The sequence below is a fragment of the Hylobates moloch genome, unplaced genomic scaffold, assembly GCF_009828535.3.
Source record: "Hylobates moloch isolate HMO894 unplaced genomic scaffold, HMol_V3 SCAFFOLD_1, whole genome shotgun sequence".
Taxonomy (NCBI): domain Eukaryota; kingdom Metazoa; phylum Chordata; class Mammalia; order Primates; family Hylobatidae; genus Hylobates; species Hylobates moloch.
Genome location: NW_026652276.1, coordinates 73,321,877 through 73,337,221, shown reverse-complemented (window position 1 = coordinate 73,337,221; position 15,345 = coordinate 73,321,877). Strand labels below are relative to the sequence as shown.

Sequence of the window (15,345 nt, the reverse complement as noted above, 5' to 3'; positions counted from 1 at the left end):
CACTTCTGGACATCTAGACCATAAGGATCTTTCCACATGTGCACAAAAAGGTTTCTAAAAGGATGTTCATCCTGGCACTGTTTTTCATAGTGAAAAAATGGAAACAACCTAAATGTCCAACCACTAGGAAAAGAATAAAAATACATGGACCATTCGTATTTTAAAGTATTCTTTGGCAGTATACAGGAATGAGGCAGGTCTGTATTTGCTGACATGATGTTAAGCTTAAAAAATAAAAGCTAATTGCAGAAAATATGTATAGTAAGACTCCACCTGTTTTTTTAAAATCTGTATATCAAGATATATAAAAGTAAAGTAAGATATATAAAAGATAAAAGTAAGGCAAATTCACACTCAACCTTTTAATATTGATTATCTTTGAGGAGTCAGGGGATTGGAGAAGGATGAAAAAATGTAAATTTTACTTTTTGTACATTGTATTATTTCTTTAAAATATATTTCTGAATATTATTACTTTACTACAATGAGGATATATTCATATATAGGTTATGTGCTTATTTTTATTCAAATATATCAGGTCATTGGTACTCACTGCTATTACTATGACTTTCACTACAATAGAGAAGTTTAAAAAGTCATATTAATTATTCATATATTTGAACCAATAATTCATACATTTCAACCAATCTCTAAGACTATTCTACTCATCTAGTAGTTATTAATTATTTCCTTTACAGGTCCTCAAAACTCTATGTGCCATTTGCTTTCTATAAAACTTTCAGTGCTGGGGAAAAAGAACTTAGTGAAGCACTCCAAATACCACTCTCCAACACAGAATTTAAACCTGAGAGAAAATTGGAATTGAAAATAGTTTGACTTCAGCTATAAAACTATGTTAATGATCCTAAGAAAATATCCTGAAAATAAAATTTTTAAATACGATGTTAATATTTACTGCAATGATATATACAATAGAGGAATAAAATAAAAGCAACCTAATGCTCAATAACAGAGGCAGTTAATTCGATGATACTATAACCACTCAATGGAATATTATAGTCATTAAAAGGCAGTATGAAGACAAGGATAAGCAAACTTTTTCTTAACTAGGTAGTAAATACTTTAGGCTTGCGGGTCCTATGGTCTCTGTTGCACCTACTGGATATGGCCATAGTAGAGGGACAGCAGCCATAGATGTTATGTGGCTACATTTGAGTAAAATGCTATCTATAAAGATAGGCAACTGGCCACAGCCATAGTTTTCTGACTCCTATATAGCAATATGATTTATTGACAGGTTTTTTAAAGCAATGTAGAAAAATATAAAAATTTTTATATTTTTACAATTAGGTAAAAAATGTGCATGGATATAAATTAGAATCCGTGAAGGCAAATAGCAGCCTCCAAATGTAAACAGGGCATAACTGTCCCCAGGAATACAACCAAAGGCCCCTGCAACTTCTTGGGCCTCTTGTGCTCATAAACTGGCACTGAGGAGAACAGGAAGAGGATGCATGCCCCTAATATACTCCTTCCCCATGTATATGACTCCAATCACTCTTGGGTCCTCTGACAGCTTTCAGGGCCAGCACTCAACCAAATTCAGAAACTTCAATTGAGAGCCAACTAAAATTAAGTTCTACCAGCTAAGCACTGTATTAGGTGCATCACCAATATAATTTCATTTTATCAGCATCAATCAGCAGCTTCTGTATCCTGATCAGCTCCCTACACGGTGCTCTCCACTAACAGGTCTTTAATGAATATCTGCTGAGCGGTGTCAGCATTCCAGATGAAAGCTAGGACAGGAAGTCCAAGCATTCAGCAGCCATGACCCTGGTCTGTATTTGAAGCGGTTGGAAGAGACTGAAGTTGTCTAGCTGCATCGTAATGTTTTTCATGCTTGCTTACTCTCTTACCACAAGAGGCAGGTTCATCAGAGGCATCAAAACAATCTGTTTCTTGATCACAATACCAATGTTGAGGAATACAGCGCCCAGATGTGCATTGGAACTCACTGCTGCTGCACGTGTGAGTGGCTGCAGGAGGGAAAGAAGATAAAACCCATGAGCAAAACACAAACGTGTTCCCATCAGTCTTAACAATCTGCCTCTATCTCTGACCTAGATAATAGTCACCAAAAAAGGAAGACTGAGCCTGGAAAATGGATGCTTGTGTAAGCTTTCTGTGGGGAGGAAGAAGTATGGGAGACAGAAGGAAGTCAATCCTGCCCCAATTCCCCAATTTGTTTTTCTAGATTCCAGAAATAAAAAAAAAAATGTATTTGTTAGAAATACCAAAGAACTATCTTTGTGAGAAATGAAATCACAAATTATAAGTCTTGGTTTTATTTTTTCTACTATAATGCAAAATTAAATAAATTCCATTGCAATAATAATTAAAAGCAAAACAATAATGTGATCATATCTAAGCTCACTCCACACACAACCTTTTAGCTATGTTAGATAATAATTCTAGAAAGTTGGCAAAGTTATCTCCATATTCATCCTTGGAATACCAGACTTTTAGTTGAGTAAGTGGGAAACTGCCTATGCTTGAACACTGACTCTTTTCTCGAGTAATTTTAGGTAGCTCTGGTTATATGCATTTTCCAAATTGTTATGTGGGTGCACATCTAATTCAAGTCTTGTAATTCTTCTGGTCTACGAGGCTGTCTTGCTTTGGCCCCTGCTATCTGATGATTTGCCAGGGGAGAACTGACATGGAAGCAGAGGTCCCTGCAAAGTCAGCAATAACTCCTATCTGTCTAGCCCTATCTGGTGGCTGCATCCTGAATTCTGCTTCCTTGTGCTGCTGTTATTATAACAGATTCCTCTTCCTGTGCTGTACCCTAATTTGGTGACAAATAATTATGATGTCCTTTGATTTCTTTGGGAGGGGACCAGTGACAAGAGTTTAACTACATATACCCAGAACAGGGAAGGCCAATCACTAAATCCTTAAATTATGTATCTATTTACACTAAGAGTCTCAAAGTTATCAAACTTAAGAAAGGCCTTATAATTTGAGCTATAAATACAGAAAATTGTTTGAATGAACCAAATTACTAAATATGAAATAGAGATTTCTGAAATTCAAACGTATCTAGGGAATATAAAGATAGCTTCAGTTACTGGTCAGGCACGGTGGCTCATACTTGTAATCCCAGCACTTTGGGAGGCTGAGATGGGTGGATCGCTTGAGCCCAAGAGTTCCAGACCAGCCTGGGTAACACAGAGAAACCCCATATCTACAAAAAATACAAAAATTAGCTGGGCGTGGTGGCACATGCACGTAATCCCAGCTACTCAGGAGGCTGAGGTGGGAGGATGGCTTGAGCACAGCAGGCAGAGGTTGCGGTGAGCTGTGATCATGCCACTACACTACAGCCCAGGTGACAGAGTGAGACTGTCTGAAAAAAATAGTTTTCAGTTACTAATGGCCACTATAATAATATTAAGAGTAAATTATAAGGGCTTAACGGGCAAATTCTGCCTAAGTACATGAAGGCGAAAGGCTTTCAACACTGGGAGAAATGGCTCTCCAATAGTAGCAGATCTCTGGAAGAAATATTCGGGATCTGGGAATTCCAGCCAGGGAACAGAGAGAAAGAGTTCTCATATCCCTGCAATCACCTATGAAAGCAACTGCCTACCACCTCTACTTAGAAGGTCAATGTGAAATGACAATTGAAATCAGCCCAAATGCCCACGCTTCGTATCTTTGTATTAGCTCACAACATGCATCTCTGGAACGATAGAAAGAAAAGCAGTTTTATCTTACTCACTGCAATAAGTAGGGTTTTCATCACTGTTATCTCCACAGTCATTGTCTCCGTCACACAAATAAACGCGAGGAATACAAATATTTGAATTATGACATTTTGTGTATCCAGACTGGCAAGTGCGATCAGCTTGAAAAAGACAACCAGATAAATATTAGGAATATATCCACCAAATATGTATTATGAACAGTATCCATGCTAACAGATCTATTGTAGAACTCAAACCACTGGAAGGGCGGCATTTTCAAAACCTTCAGAAAGGCAGGATCCATGATACTTATGTTACCTATAGACTCTGTAGTAAAAAGACATATTTCCAGCTGATACTGGGGAGAAGGGAGAGGAGACACTGGTCTGTAACTTAAATCATCTGTTTTCATTAATTAATAGTATCAACAAGAGTTCCAACTCTTGGTAAAATAAACTATGGCATTTCCACACAATGGAGTAATATGTAGCCATTAAAGGAATAAAGAAGATTTCTATATACTGATAAGTAATGACAGTATAATCTTCAGGATATATTGTTAATAGTAAGAAAGCAAGATTCAAAACAGTAGGCTATCTTTTATGTAAGAAAAAGGACGGTATAAGTGTATGTATGTGTGCGTAGCAAGAGAGAGATGCTTATATTAAAAATAGTAACAACAAAGAAAAGATTAACAAAAATTGTCATCTCTCTGGATACACTGAGAAGAGCACAGAGGAAGCAGAAACCAGAGGAAGAAATGAAGGACTTCTATAAATGCACCTCGTCACGTAGTTTTAACTTTGGAACTATGTATGTTATTTTGTACAAATAAAATCAATAAAATAAAATAAAATTTGGAAACAGCAATAGATGAAGCTAACCATATATCAGATGGATAGCATAACCCTGCCAAAAAAAAATTCCAAATATCTTTAAAATCAGTATTTTGACTGCATATCTCTAGCGGGACATAATCTAAAAAGCAAGAAGAATCTCACACTTAGTAGATTTATTGTTAATAGTATTATTTGAGTGGTTATAATAATGTTGAAATTATTATAGGCATTTTGAAATTACTATATAATAAAACAAATAACTAAATGTCAAGAGAAAGTATGATTTTAAGCATAAGAAGAGATGTAATTATAAAATCTAAAATGTAAACAACGTGTAATCTTAAATTTAAATGGGAAATATCAATAAAAAGTTTTTTCTGGCCGGGCGCAGTGGCTCACGCCTGTAATCCCAGCACTTTGGGAGGCCAAGGTGGGCGGATCACGAGGTCAGGAGATCAAGACCATCCTGGCCAACACGGTGAAACCCCATCTCTACTAAAAAATACAAAAAATTGGCCAGGCGTGGTGGCAGGTGCCTGTAGTCCCACCTATTCAGGAGGCTGAGGCAGGAGAATGGCGTGAAGCTGGGAGGCAGAGCTTGCAGTGAGCTGAGATCTCATCACTGCACTCCAGCCTGAGCAATATAGCGAGACTCCATCTCAAAAAAAACAAATTTCCTTAAAAACTGTATTTCCTAGCTCTGACCATTGAAAAGGACTAGAAGCAATGAAAGCTAAGTAGGAATGAGCACCTCAACCCTGTGATAATTTCTAAGTACCACAAAGGGAATGAGGTCTCCTTGGATAAGTGGCTAATTCCAGGACTGGGACAGCAAATATAAGACAAGCTTGAGCTACAAGAAGATGGATTGGGGTCATGTCAAAGAACAGAAAATCCAAGTTAAGGACTCCCATTGGCCTAAGTTTGGACAACTGGGCACCAAGAAAAAGAGTTGACAGCATCAAATACATGAAGATCAAAGAGTTCAATGTAATACAAAACTAAACTAAACTAAAAGTTAATTCTCCTTTGTCACCAACTCATTACTCTGAAAATTGACAAGCAAAAGGTATTTATCCTGTAGATTCTAATTACCAACAAAAGCTGATAAGGGAAATGTCTTCTTTATCAAACTTCAGCTAATAAATGCGGCAGGAACACTAGAATTCTAAAGAGCCTATTTCATAACTCTTAAAGAAATAATGGGTTTACGGAACAACCAACCATGGATGCTAAAACCATTCGGTGAAAGGATGATGGGAGCTTCATAAGAGAAGATTCAGGCTGACACCAGAATCCACTTAAAGTGGGGCAACCAAACATCATGTGCCTCATGAGGTGATGCAACAGGAAATGCACAGCTCCACCTCTGAAATACTCTTACCCAAAGAATTGCACCTGTTATGATCAAAACTCTAGGTCTAAATACCAGTTCATAGGAAATAAGAGGGATAAGATAAATTAAATGGATCAATTATGCAATTAGTCAAATCCAGAATGTGAGATATTCTACAGGACAAATCACCTAATCTTTCTAATGAATCAATGACATTAAAAAGTGGGAAGTGTTGTGGCATAAAAGAGATTGAAGAATTATAACAATCAAAATCAGTTGTAGATCTCATCTGAACCCTAACTTGAACAGAGTAACAGTAAAAATACATTTTGGGGATAAGTGACAAAATTTGAACATGGAGCAGGTAGTCAGGGATATTTAGTAAGCACTGTTGATTTTGCCAGGCATTATAATGGCATGGTAGTTATTTTCCAAAATGTTATCAGTGAAGTGCATGTCTAGGCGTCACTTTAAAATACTAGAAAAAAGGAGAGAAAAATAAAACAAGATTGGTATTTGTTGATACTTGCTACCGCGCCTAGCCAAAAATTTATGTTTTAGATAAATACTTAGGGGGTTTTTTTGGAAAGCCTTTGTTTTTATATAATAATTTCATCTCCTGTGATCCAAGACTTCAGACCCAAAATCACAATGAGCACTTAAGATAAACTTACGGCAATTTTTCTCATCTGAAGTGTTATTATCGTGGCAGTTGTCTACACCATTGCAGACAAACTCACGAGGTATGCACCTTCTATTATTGCACATAAACTCCGTGGTGGCATTGCAGTCTCTGAACAGGCACCCTGCCTCATCACTGCCATCACCACAGTCATTGTAATAATCACAACGGTAAGAGTATTGGACACATCGCCCATTGGCACAGGTGAAGGCTGTTGGTAAGCAGGTGTGAAGTGCTAAGAACAGGAAAAACATGAGAACAAACCCTCTTGATTAAAGCATTATCCTAATTTTTAAAAATATACAATCAAATAAAAGAGACACTTTGAATTTACCTTCCAAGGCAAAAAACGCTGCAAAACGGACTGCATGCAAAGTGAGATAACACTTTTAATTAGTTAGATTAAGCAAAATATGTTGTATACGTTTTTTAAACTGTTTTATGCACAAATCAAGTAATTTAAGCACAAATCAAAGTCATTCTATTTCTCTATAATCTCAATTTATCTCCATCACAGAAAAGCATGCAATTATAGTTTATTTCAGGAAAATAAAAACTCCTAGCCCCTATCACAGTCTGCTAGGAAAAGGTAACCAACCTCAGAACTCCCTGAGAAAGTCCACTATGTTTTACTCACTCAATTCAGATGGAAGCTGAGGATTGGAAGTTATTTTCATAAAATTATTGAAATAATGACCTTTGTGCTATGAAAATTAGTAAAATGATACGTTTCCTTAGTCCCAAGCTAAGCCAGGCTTAGCATGCACCATGCCTCATGCTAAGGGATTTTTACATATTGTTTCTCTTACACCTCAGAAGAACCCTAGTAGTAGCTCCATTTTACAGATGGAGATGTCTGAGGCTTGAGATATTAAGTAACTTTCCCAGGGCTATACAGATTACAAATGCGATCACCAGGATGATGATTGTGCTTGTGCTCTTTTTTTTTTTTTTTGAGATGGAGTCTCGCTCTGTCACCCAGGCTGGAGTGCAGTGGCGCAATCTCGGCATACTGCAAGCTCCGCCTCCCGGGTTCACGCCATTCTCCTGCCTCAGCCTCTCCGAGTAGCTGGGACTACAGGCGCCCGCCACCACGCCCGGCTAATTTTTTTGTATTTTTAGTAGAGACGGGGTTTCACCGTGGTCTCGATCTTTTGACCTCGTGATCCGCCCGCCTCGGCCTCCCAAAGTGCTGGGATTACAAGCGTGAGCCACCGCGCCCGGCGTGCTTGTGCTCTTAACCACTACAGAGGTGATTTAACAGAAACAGTCTGGATTATCAGAGGAAACATTTGTCAGCTCTACCAGGATGCCTAGGCACACATTTCAAACACATTCACACACAGCAGGATTCCATACCAAACACTTGACATCAAGATGCCATTAGCTCCTACCAAAAGCGCCAAGAGTCCAACTCACCACAGACACTTTCCATCTCATCACTGCCATCCCCACAGTCGTTGTCATTATCACACTTCCACTCTTCCGAGATGCAGCGCCCATTGGAGCAGGTGAAAGAAGATGCACCACATCGTTCACCATTGTCCACAATGCAGTGCTTCCTGTTGTTGGCCAAATACCAGTTGCCCTCATGTGGACACTGGCATTCGGCACCATTTGGACCTGAGGAAAGATAATCCCAGAAGAAGCAAAAGATGGATGCAGCCACCGTTCACATTGACCTCTCCACAATAGCACTTGCAACAGCTTCTACATTAAATACTCCCTAAGACAAGCCATGGAAATTCTGCCCATTAACCTTTTAACTATATTCTGAGTCACTTTTCCATCAAGAAGAGCAATCACCAATTTCTAATAAATGTGCCGATTCCTTCTAAACAACAGGAAATATCAACGACTCTTCTCAGCAAAATTTGAAAAGCAACAACATCAAAAGGCACATCGTCCCATGAATTTGTTGTTCTTTATAAAATGCACAATGAAGCACATATGATCCCACCTGCAAATATCACCAGAAATATTTCGAACTATAAATAATACCTCTTAAGCAGAAAATGTAAATCCTTTTATAAGGAAGGCAGGCTCATTGATGGAATTCCTAGTCAAGACATGAAGTAGGGCAGCCAAGGCCTTCATCTTTCTTTCTAACTCCATCAAGCTTGTATTTAAAATGCCTTCATAGGCTGAGCGCTGTGGCTCACGCCTGTAATCCCAGCACTTTGGGAGGCCGAGGTGAGCAGATCACTTGAGGCCGAGTTTGAGACTAGCCTGGCCAACATGGTGAAGCCCTGTCTCTACTAAAAATACAAAAATTAGCTGGACATGGCATGTGCCTGTAGTCCCAGCTACTAGGGAGGCTGAAGCAGGAGAACTGCATGAACCCAGGAGGCAGAGGTTGCAGTGAGCTGAGATCCCGCCACTGCACTCCAGCCTGGGCGACAGAGTGAGACTCCATCTCAAAAATAAAATAAAATAAAATGCTTTCATAAAAGGGCTCCATATAGAATAGAAAAGAAGCCTGCCAAGTCTTCCTCTCAAAATATAGCCCCAGGTCTGTTTTATAAATTACCCTGACATCAAGGAGAATTTGAATTTTTTTCTCCTGTGAGAACTTCAGCTTTCCTTACCAATTGGTATTGTGATCATTATTTTCCACGCTCTAATTTTCATGGTCAATGCCTTACCTGGTGCACAGATATGGCTGCAGCCCCCATTAAACTGTTCACAAGGATTGTTACACTGTTGTTTCTGGTTCTTCACAACAGTGTTGATTCCCCTGGGCTGGGAGAGCAAATTTGTGGTCATTGCAATCTGACCTGACCCGTCATATTTGTTAGCTCGGTAAATTCTTTGTGTGTACAAGTCAGTCCAGTAAATATACTGGCCATAGAGAGTCAAGCCAAAAGCATGAACAGCTGCATTGACAATAACTTCACGATCCATGCCCGTCAGCGTGCTGCGTTCAATCCTCTGCCTAAAATGAAGCAAAAAAAAAAAAAATTTAAAAGTTGAAATCTAAAATGAGTTAAGTTTTCAACTGGCAACCCAATGCATGCGCCTCATCATTGTTTACACAAGCCCCAAACTTTATTTTCAAGTGGGGCATATGGCAGCTGGAAATGTTCCCTCTGGTGATGGGAGGTCTTGTTTGCTTATCAAACAATAGCCTATATAAAATCATTGACTTCCAAATATGAATAGTAATCCTACAAAAGGCACCAGGTTGACAGTAGAAACAGGAAAACAGGAAATAATCCATGTAATGCATGGAACTCAGTGTTGAGCACATAGCAGACTCTCAATAAAACAATAACTTTTCCATCCCACTTCCTTAGTGACTTTTTCAATTTGATATTTATTGAGTACCTTGAGGTGTTTACCTAGAATAATCCAAGCTTAGACTCAGAGTATCACTGCTTTGTTTCAAATAGGAGAAAAAAGAAAAGATCAGGAGGTTAGGTGCTTGGCATCAACAAGACTAAAATTCCAAAGAAATATGCAAGAAAAATTAAGATTCCTGATATGTAGACACCAGCCATAATAAACAAAATCATTTCATCCGTTCAACTATTCCATTAGGATGACTGGAATGTGAGACATATGGGGGGTATTTGGAGAAGTTACATACAAAATTAGAGTTGACAAAAGGAAAATATTAAGAAATGTGCTGAGGAGAAGCTTGCCAGAGAAGAAAGGGTCTATTTGAAAAGATGACCAAAAGTCAAAGACTGAAGAAAAGAATTTTCTAAAAGACATTGAATGCTAAAGCCCAGGAAAAATCAATGGGCATTTAAAAGTCATTCAGATTTTATGGCAGTTACCTAGGGCCTGCAGAATGTAAGTTGAGTAATTTCATTTGTAATTCTAAATTGAGAAAATACATTTATAATTATAGCTGAAATTGTAGATATATTTAGCAATGCATCTTTAGATGTCTTTTAGTTTGTAATTATTCAATGCATGATACAGATAAATTTTCACAGTATGTTCACCAAGTTCCAATATATACATAGCTCCTAAAACTGTGATTCTATATTTTGGCAATGTCTATCTGGCATGTTATATTTTCATCACACGATGCAAATCCCTCTTCTTTGGAAATGGGAGGAAAAACTCTTCTTAACACCCATATGAGTAACCAGAGACACCTACAGACTAGCATCCACCCAGTAGAGAAGGTCCTCCTCATAGTCCAGAGTCAGCCCACTGGGCATGACCAGACTGCTGTTCACAATGGGTACCCGGAAGTTTCCTCCCAATGTGGCTCTCTCGATTTTGGCATGCGTATCCCAGTCAGCCCAGTACAGGTACCTAGTCATACAAAAGGAGTCAATAATTAATTCACAGGGAACCTCATAGTCCTTAAAAAAAAAAGGACAACATTTTTTAATTGCAAATTGCCAGTAACATGGCAAAAGAAACTCCATTTCTACTTACACAACTCATCAAAAAGGGATCTAGCAAGTCCGGGTGTTGACTTCCTAGTATGTTGCCAACCTTTCTGCCATCAAAGGGAGCTATGCGCCGCACCCTCCTTCCCAGGTAAAATCACTCAATATGCTTTCACTTTTGAATCTGTAGCCATAGTGTTATAAGCCCATAACACACTGGCTATCTATGAACATAATTTCAGGCCCCACTTTTTCCAGAAATAAGCAGACAGAAATATAACAAAGAAGATGATGGCATACCCTTGGCAGGGATCTAACACAATTGCTCTTGGTTTTGGAACGCGGGCTATCACAGTGCGGTTAGACCCATCTTCAGCCATGGAATTAATCGTCTGGTTGAGGTAGTCACTGTAATAAATTCTTCTAGTAATCCAGTCAAAGGCAATGCCATCAGCAGTCCCTATACCTGGACACATACCGGCAGACACACACACAAGCACACACAAAGACATTAGAGTCTCATATGCATTAGAAACACTCAGTCATCCATGTGTGTTGACCCCATTGTGTCTACTTGCAGGACAAGCAGCACCTGGAGTGCACTTACCTGAAGCAGTGACAGTTGGAGTATGGATCCCTGAAGACAGGCTGACATAGGAAATCTGTCCAACTCCAGAGGCTAAATTTTGTGTGAAGTAGATTCTATCACTTACACTGTCATAGTCTAGAGACATGACAGTTCTTTCCACATTTATTGTTTGGAAAGGTGGGCTATGGTTTTCAGGGTCCAAGTGTAAGCTTCTCAAGGAATTAGACAAGGCAAAGATGAGGAAATTTTCTGTTGAAATGGCACAGTTCTTGCCATCACTTTGCAGGGTCCCAAAGGCACAGTCACATTTTGGGGTGTGCGATCCAGGCACAGCAAGGCAGAGATGAGAGCACCCACCATTGTTTTCCAAGCAAGGGTTGTTGTTGACCTCTGCTGGTGACCGGCGCTGGACTTGCTTGTCAAAGATGGTCACATCTCTTAGCCAGTTGATATTGTCTCTTATCACTGTGGGTGGGTCTGTGTTCTCTGGTTCTTTGCTGGCTTGGAAGATTTTTTTCAAATTCCTATCTACCCATATGATAGAATTTTCAAAAACAGTGATGCCATAAGGAGTTGGGTAACGACTGCCATAACGAATCACTTCAGAGTTCTCTCCATTGATACGAATCCTTGCAATTATATCTAAAGAATCATCAACCCAATAAACGTAGCCATCGCTTCGGTCCACTGCTAAGCCCCGTGGTGTGACAATGCCCTCTGACACAAGCACAGTTCGATTGGTACAGTCAAGGAAAGAACGCTCAATCTTTGGTCTCTGCCCATAGTCAGCCCAGAAGAGATATCTGTTCTTGGGATCTACAACAATATGCCTAGGCATGTCCACTGTGACTTTAAGAAGAACATGGCGGTAAGTAGTATTGATCCGCAGAACTTCTATCAGTGTTTCAGAAACAAAAGCATTGGTGAAATAAAGATTTCCTATGGGAAAATGAAAGTGCATGCTGATCAATGGAGAACCAAGAAGAAGAAAAGGGAGAACTTTACAAATTCAGAACAAAATATACAAGGTTAAAGTTTGGGTCACTATATGTTGTCTTTTCCAAGATGATAAATGTCCCAGTCTAGGCTTAGAAAAATAAATTCTTACTCCTCGGAACTATAGAGATTGCATCTTTAAATTTAGAGAGAAAGTGCCTATCTTCAGCTTCTAAAGTAGATTAGAATTCATAGCAATATCATAACCCACTTTCTACTGAAAGGTGTATTTTCCAGAATGTCCCTCCTTTTCTATCTGAAGCTCTAAATGCTTAATACCTACTTGAAACACACTAAATATACATTTTCATAGCACAACTTCTACACCAATGTGATAAAAGTAGCAAAGAGGGAGCACCAGCAGCATCTCAGGTTATTATTGATGTTATCAAATGGTCTTTGTGCTTAAGGTTAACATGAAGTTTTTCCTTAGTCTTTCTAACTAATGTAGGTGTTTTCATCCCATGGACCTTCTAAAAGTGACCAAAACAAAAGTCCATTTCCCTTTGGGCCTTATGTAAATGCTAGAATAAAAAGATAACTTTGTGAAGGTAGTATAATAAGTAGAGAACGATCACAAATTATTGATTTCATGTAGTTGAAAGTCTGTTGTTGAACTATCAATGCTACTACCAAGACACGCATATTTTGTTCCTATACCCAATTCAAACCACCTCTAGAGAAATCAGGCCAATGTGAAATATGTTACTGATACATTTTTTCATTACCTAACTCTACTTGCTATGTATGTATTTGCTCATTTCCAATCCTTTAATCCAGGGTTGGCAAACTTTTTCTGTAAAGGGCCAGATAATAAATATTTTAGGCTTTGCAGAGCATATGGTTTCTTTCACAAGTACTCAACACTGCCACTGTAACATGAAAGCAGCCATAGACAATACACAAATAAATGGGCAAGCTGTGTTACAATAAAACTTTATTTACAAAAACAGGCAACAGGCTGCATTTGACTCACGGGCCATAGTTTGCCGACTATTGCTTTATCTATACCTTCAGAAATAGTAATTTCTAATCAGGAACGGGAGTTAGGAACCCAATTAAAGCTTTATTTAACCATACTACCATATTTACTTTTTGCAATAAACTCTTATTATAGTACTTAGATTTTCATAATACATGCTAATATTTCCTTTTTTTTTTTTTTTTTTGAGACAGAGTCTCACTCTGTCATCCAGGCTGGATGGCAGTGGCATAATCTCGGCCCACTGCAACCTCCACCTCCCGGGTTCAAGCGATTCTCCTGCCTCAGCCTCCTGAGTAGCTGGGATTACAGGCGTGCGCCACCATGCCTGGCTAATTTTTGTGTTTTTAGTAGAGATGGGGTTTCACCATGTTGGTCAGGCTGATCTTGAACACTTGACCTCAGGTGATCCACCTGCCTCAGCCTCCTAAAGTGCTGGAATTACAGGCATGAGCCACCGTGCCCTGCCTACATGCTAATATTTCTAAGTGATGCCTACTCACCAAGCTTGATCCAATGATACTGATTTTATGTAGGATTGGATTATATTCCAAAACATATAATACCACTAATTGAGTGGTATTTTTACTCAAATGAGTGATAAAAATGAGTGGTTATTCAAGCTTATGTGCATGAATAAATACAACTAAGTTAATGTAATACTAGACCAGCCATTTTAAAAAATTACTGATAAAATATCTCACGATCTAAGTGATTTTTATATATGCATAAAAGGGAGCAATTAAGAATTTGGCAACTAAAATTGCTCAGCTTCAAAGTAAATGAATGCTGTTCCATAGTTTATATTTTTATATCCCTTTCTCTTGAAAATTCAGAAAATTTCTAATGCAGAAATCAGGTGCAAATCTAAGTGTAAAAAAACCAAATCCACATAATTTAATATTTTAGCCATTTTTGTCTTCAGATTATGTTAATAACAGAAGAAAATGATAATGATTAATTTGGTATAAATCTGTAAACTGAAACATCATATCATTTATCAAATAGACACATAGCTTAATCTAGATTCAATGTATCTTAAATGTTCTTAATAATTGTCTAGAAAAACAAACCTGTAGCACATGGAGTTAGGCTAAACTTTCTAGCATAAAATAAGATGACAGAGATGCAAACACATTAAAATCACCACACAGCTTACATACCTGCTACCCAATCCACTGCAATACCCCGGACTCCATTTTCTCCTATTCCATGTGTAACAATGTTCGTCAAAGAAGATCCATCTGGTTTAATTCTACGGATCGCATTATCAGATGCCACCGAGCTGCTAAAATCACACCAATAAATAAAGCCAGAGGACACATCCACATCCACATGCAGTGCATTTCGTCCTGGAAGTTAAGAAAAGATCATTAAACAATGCTGTCACTGAAACTAGAACTTTTAAATGTCTGCCCTTCCTCTCAAACCCTCATTCCCAACCCCCTGCTCTGAGCATCTCCCCATTACAAAATGAAACCCTTTTTTCCCAGTTGCAGTGAGCAGACCCACATCTTGGTTTCTACTCTTTCCCACAATAAGTAGCTCTGGCTCCCGGGAGAAATGCTGATTATAGGTTTAGGCAGGGAAGGTACGAAGTGAGCGTGAAATATCTTATTGTACCGAGAAGCAAGGCGTACACAGAAATATACAGGTCGCCACTTGAAGAGGTTCTCCCTGGCCAAAATGGATCCACTAGAACATCAAATGAAGGATTACAGTAATTGATTGTAACACACTGAATTTAAAAAATAAAAATTTGACCCCATAATAATAATAAATTTTTTAAAAGATAAACTGGGGAGACACGAAGAACTTTCCTTTATAGAAGAATATTATCTAACAAATGTAAAGGG

General features: G+C 38.5%; 1 protein-coding gene across 1 annotated transcript in view; it reads right to left on the bottom strand.

Moving 5' to 3' along the window:
* Window positions 1-15,345, bottom strand: part of LRP2 (LDL receptor related protein 2) — a 227,500-nt gene that overhangs the window by 70,370 nt on the left and 141,785 nt on the right. Inside the window, exons 38-46 of the mRNA XM_032753385.2 lie at window positions 14,653-14,841; window positions 11,530-12,450; window positions 11,223-11,388; window positions 10,684-10,842; window positions 9,216-9,505; window positions 7,990-8,193; window positions 6,563-6,805; window positions 3,749-3,874; window positions 1,881-2,000 (exon numbers count right to left, since the gene is read on the bottom strand). Of these exons, the coding sequence (XP_032609276.1) occupies window positions 1,881-2,000; window positions 3,749-3,874; window positions 6,563-6,805; window positions 7,990-8,193; window positions 9,216-9,505; window positions 10,684-10,842; window positions 11,223-11,388; window positions 11,530-12,450; window positions 14,653-14,841 (2,418 nt within the window). The remainder of the gene's footprint in view (window positions 1-1,880; window positions 2,001-3,748; window positions 3,875-6,562; window positions 6,806-7,989; window positions 8,194-9,215; window positions 9,506-10,683; window positions 10,843-11,222; window positions 11,389-11,529; window positions 12,451-14,652; window positions 14,842-15,345) is intronic.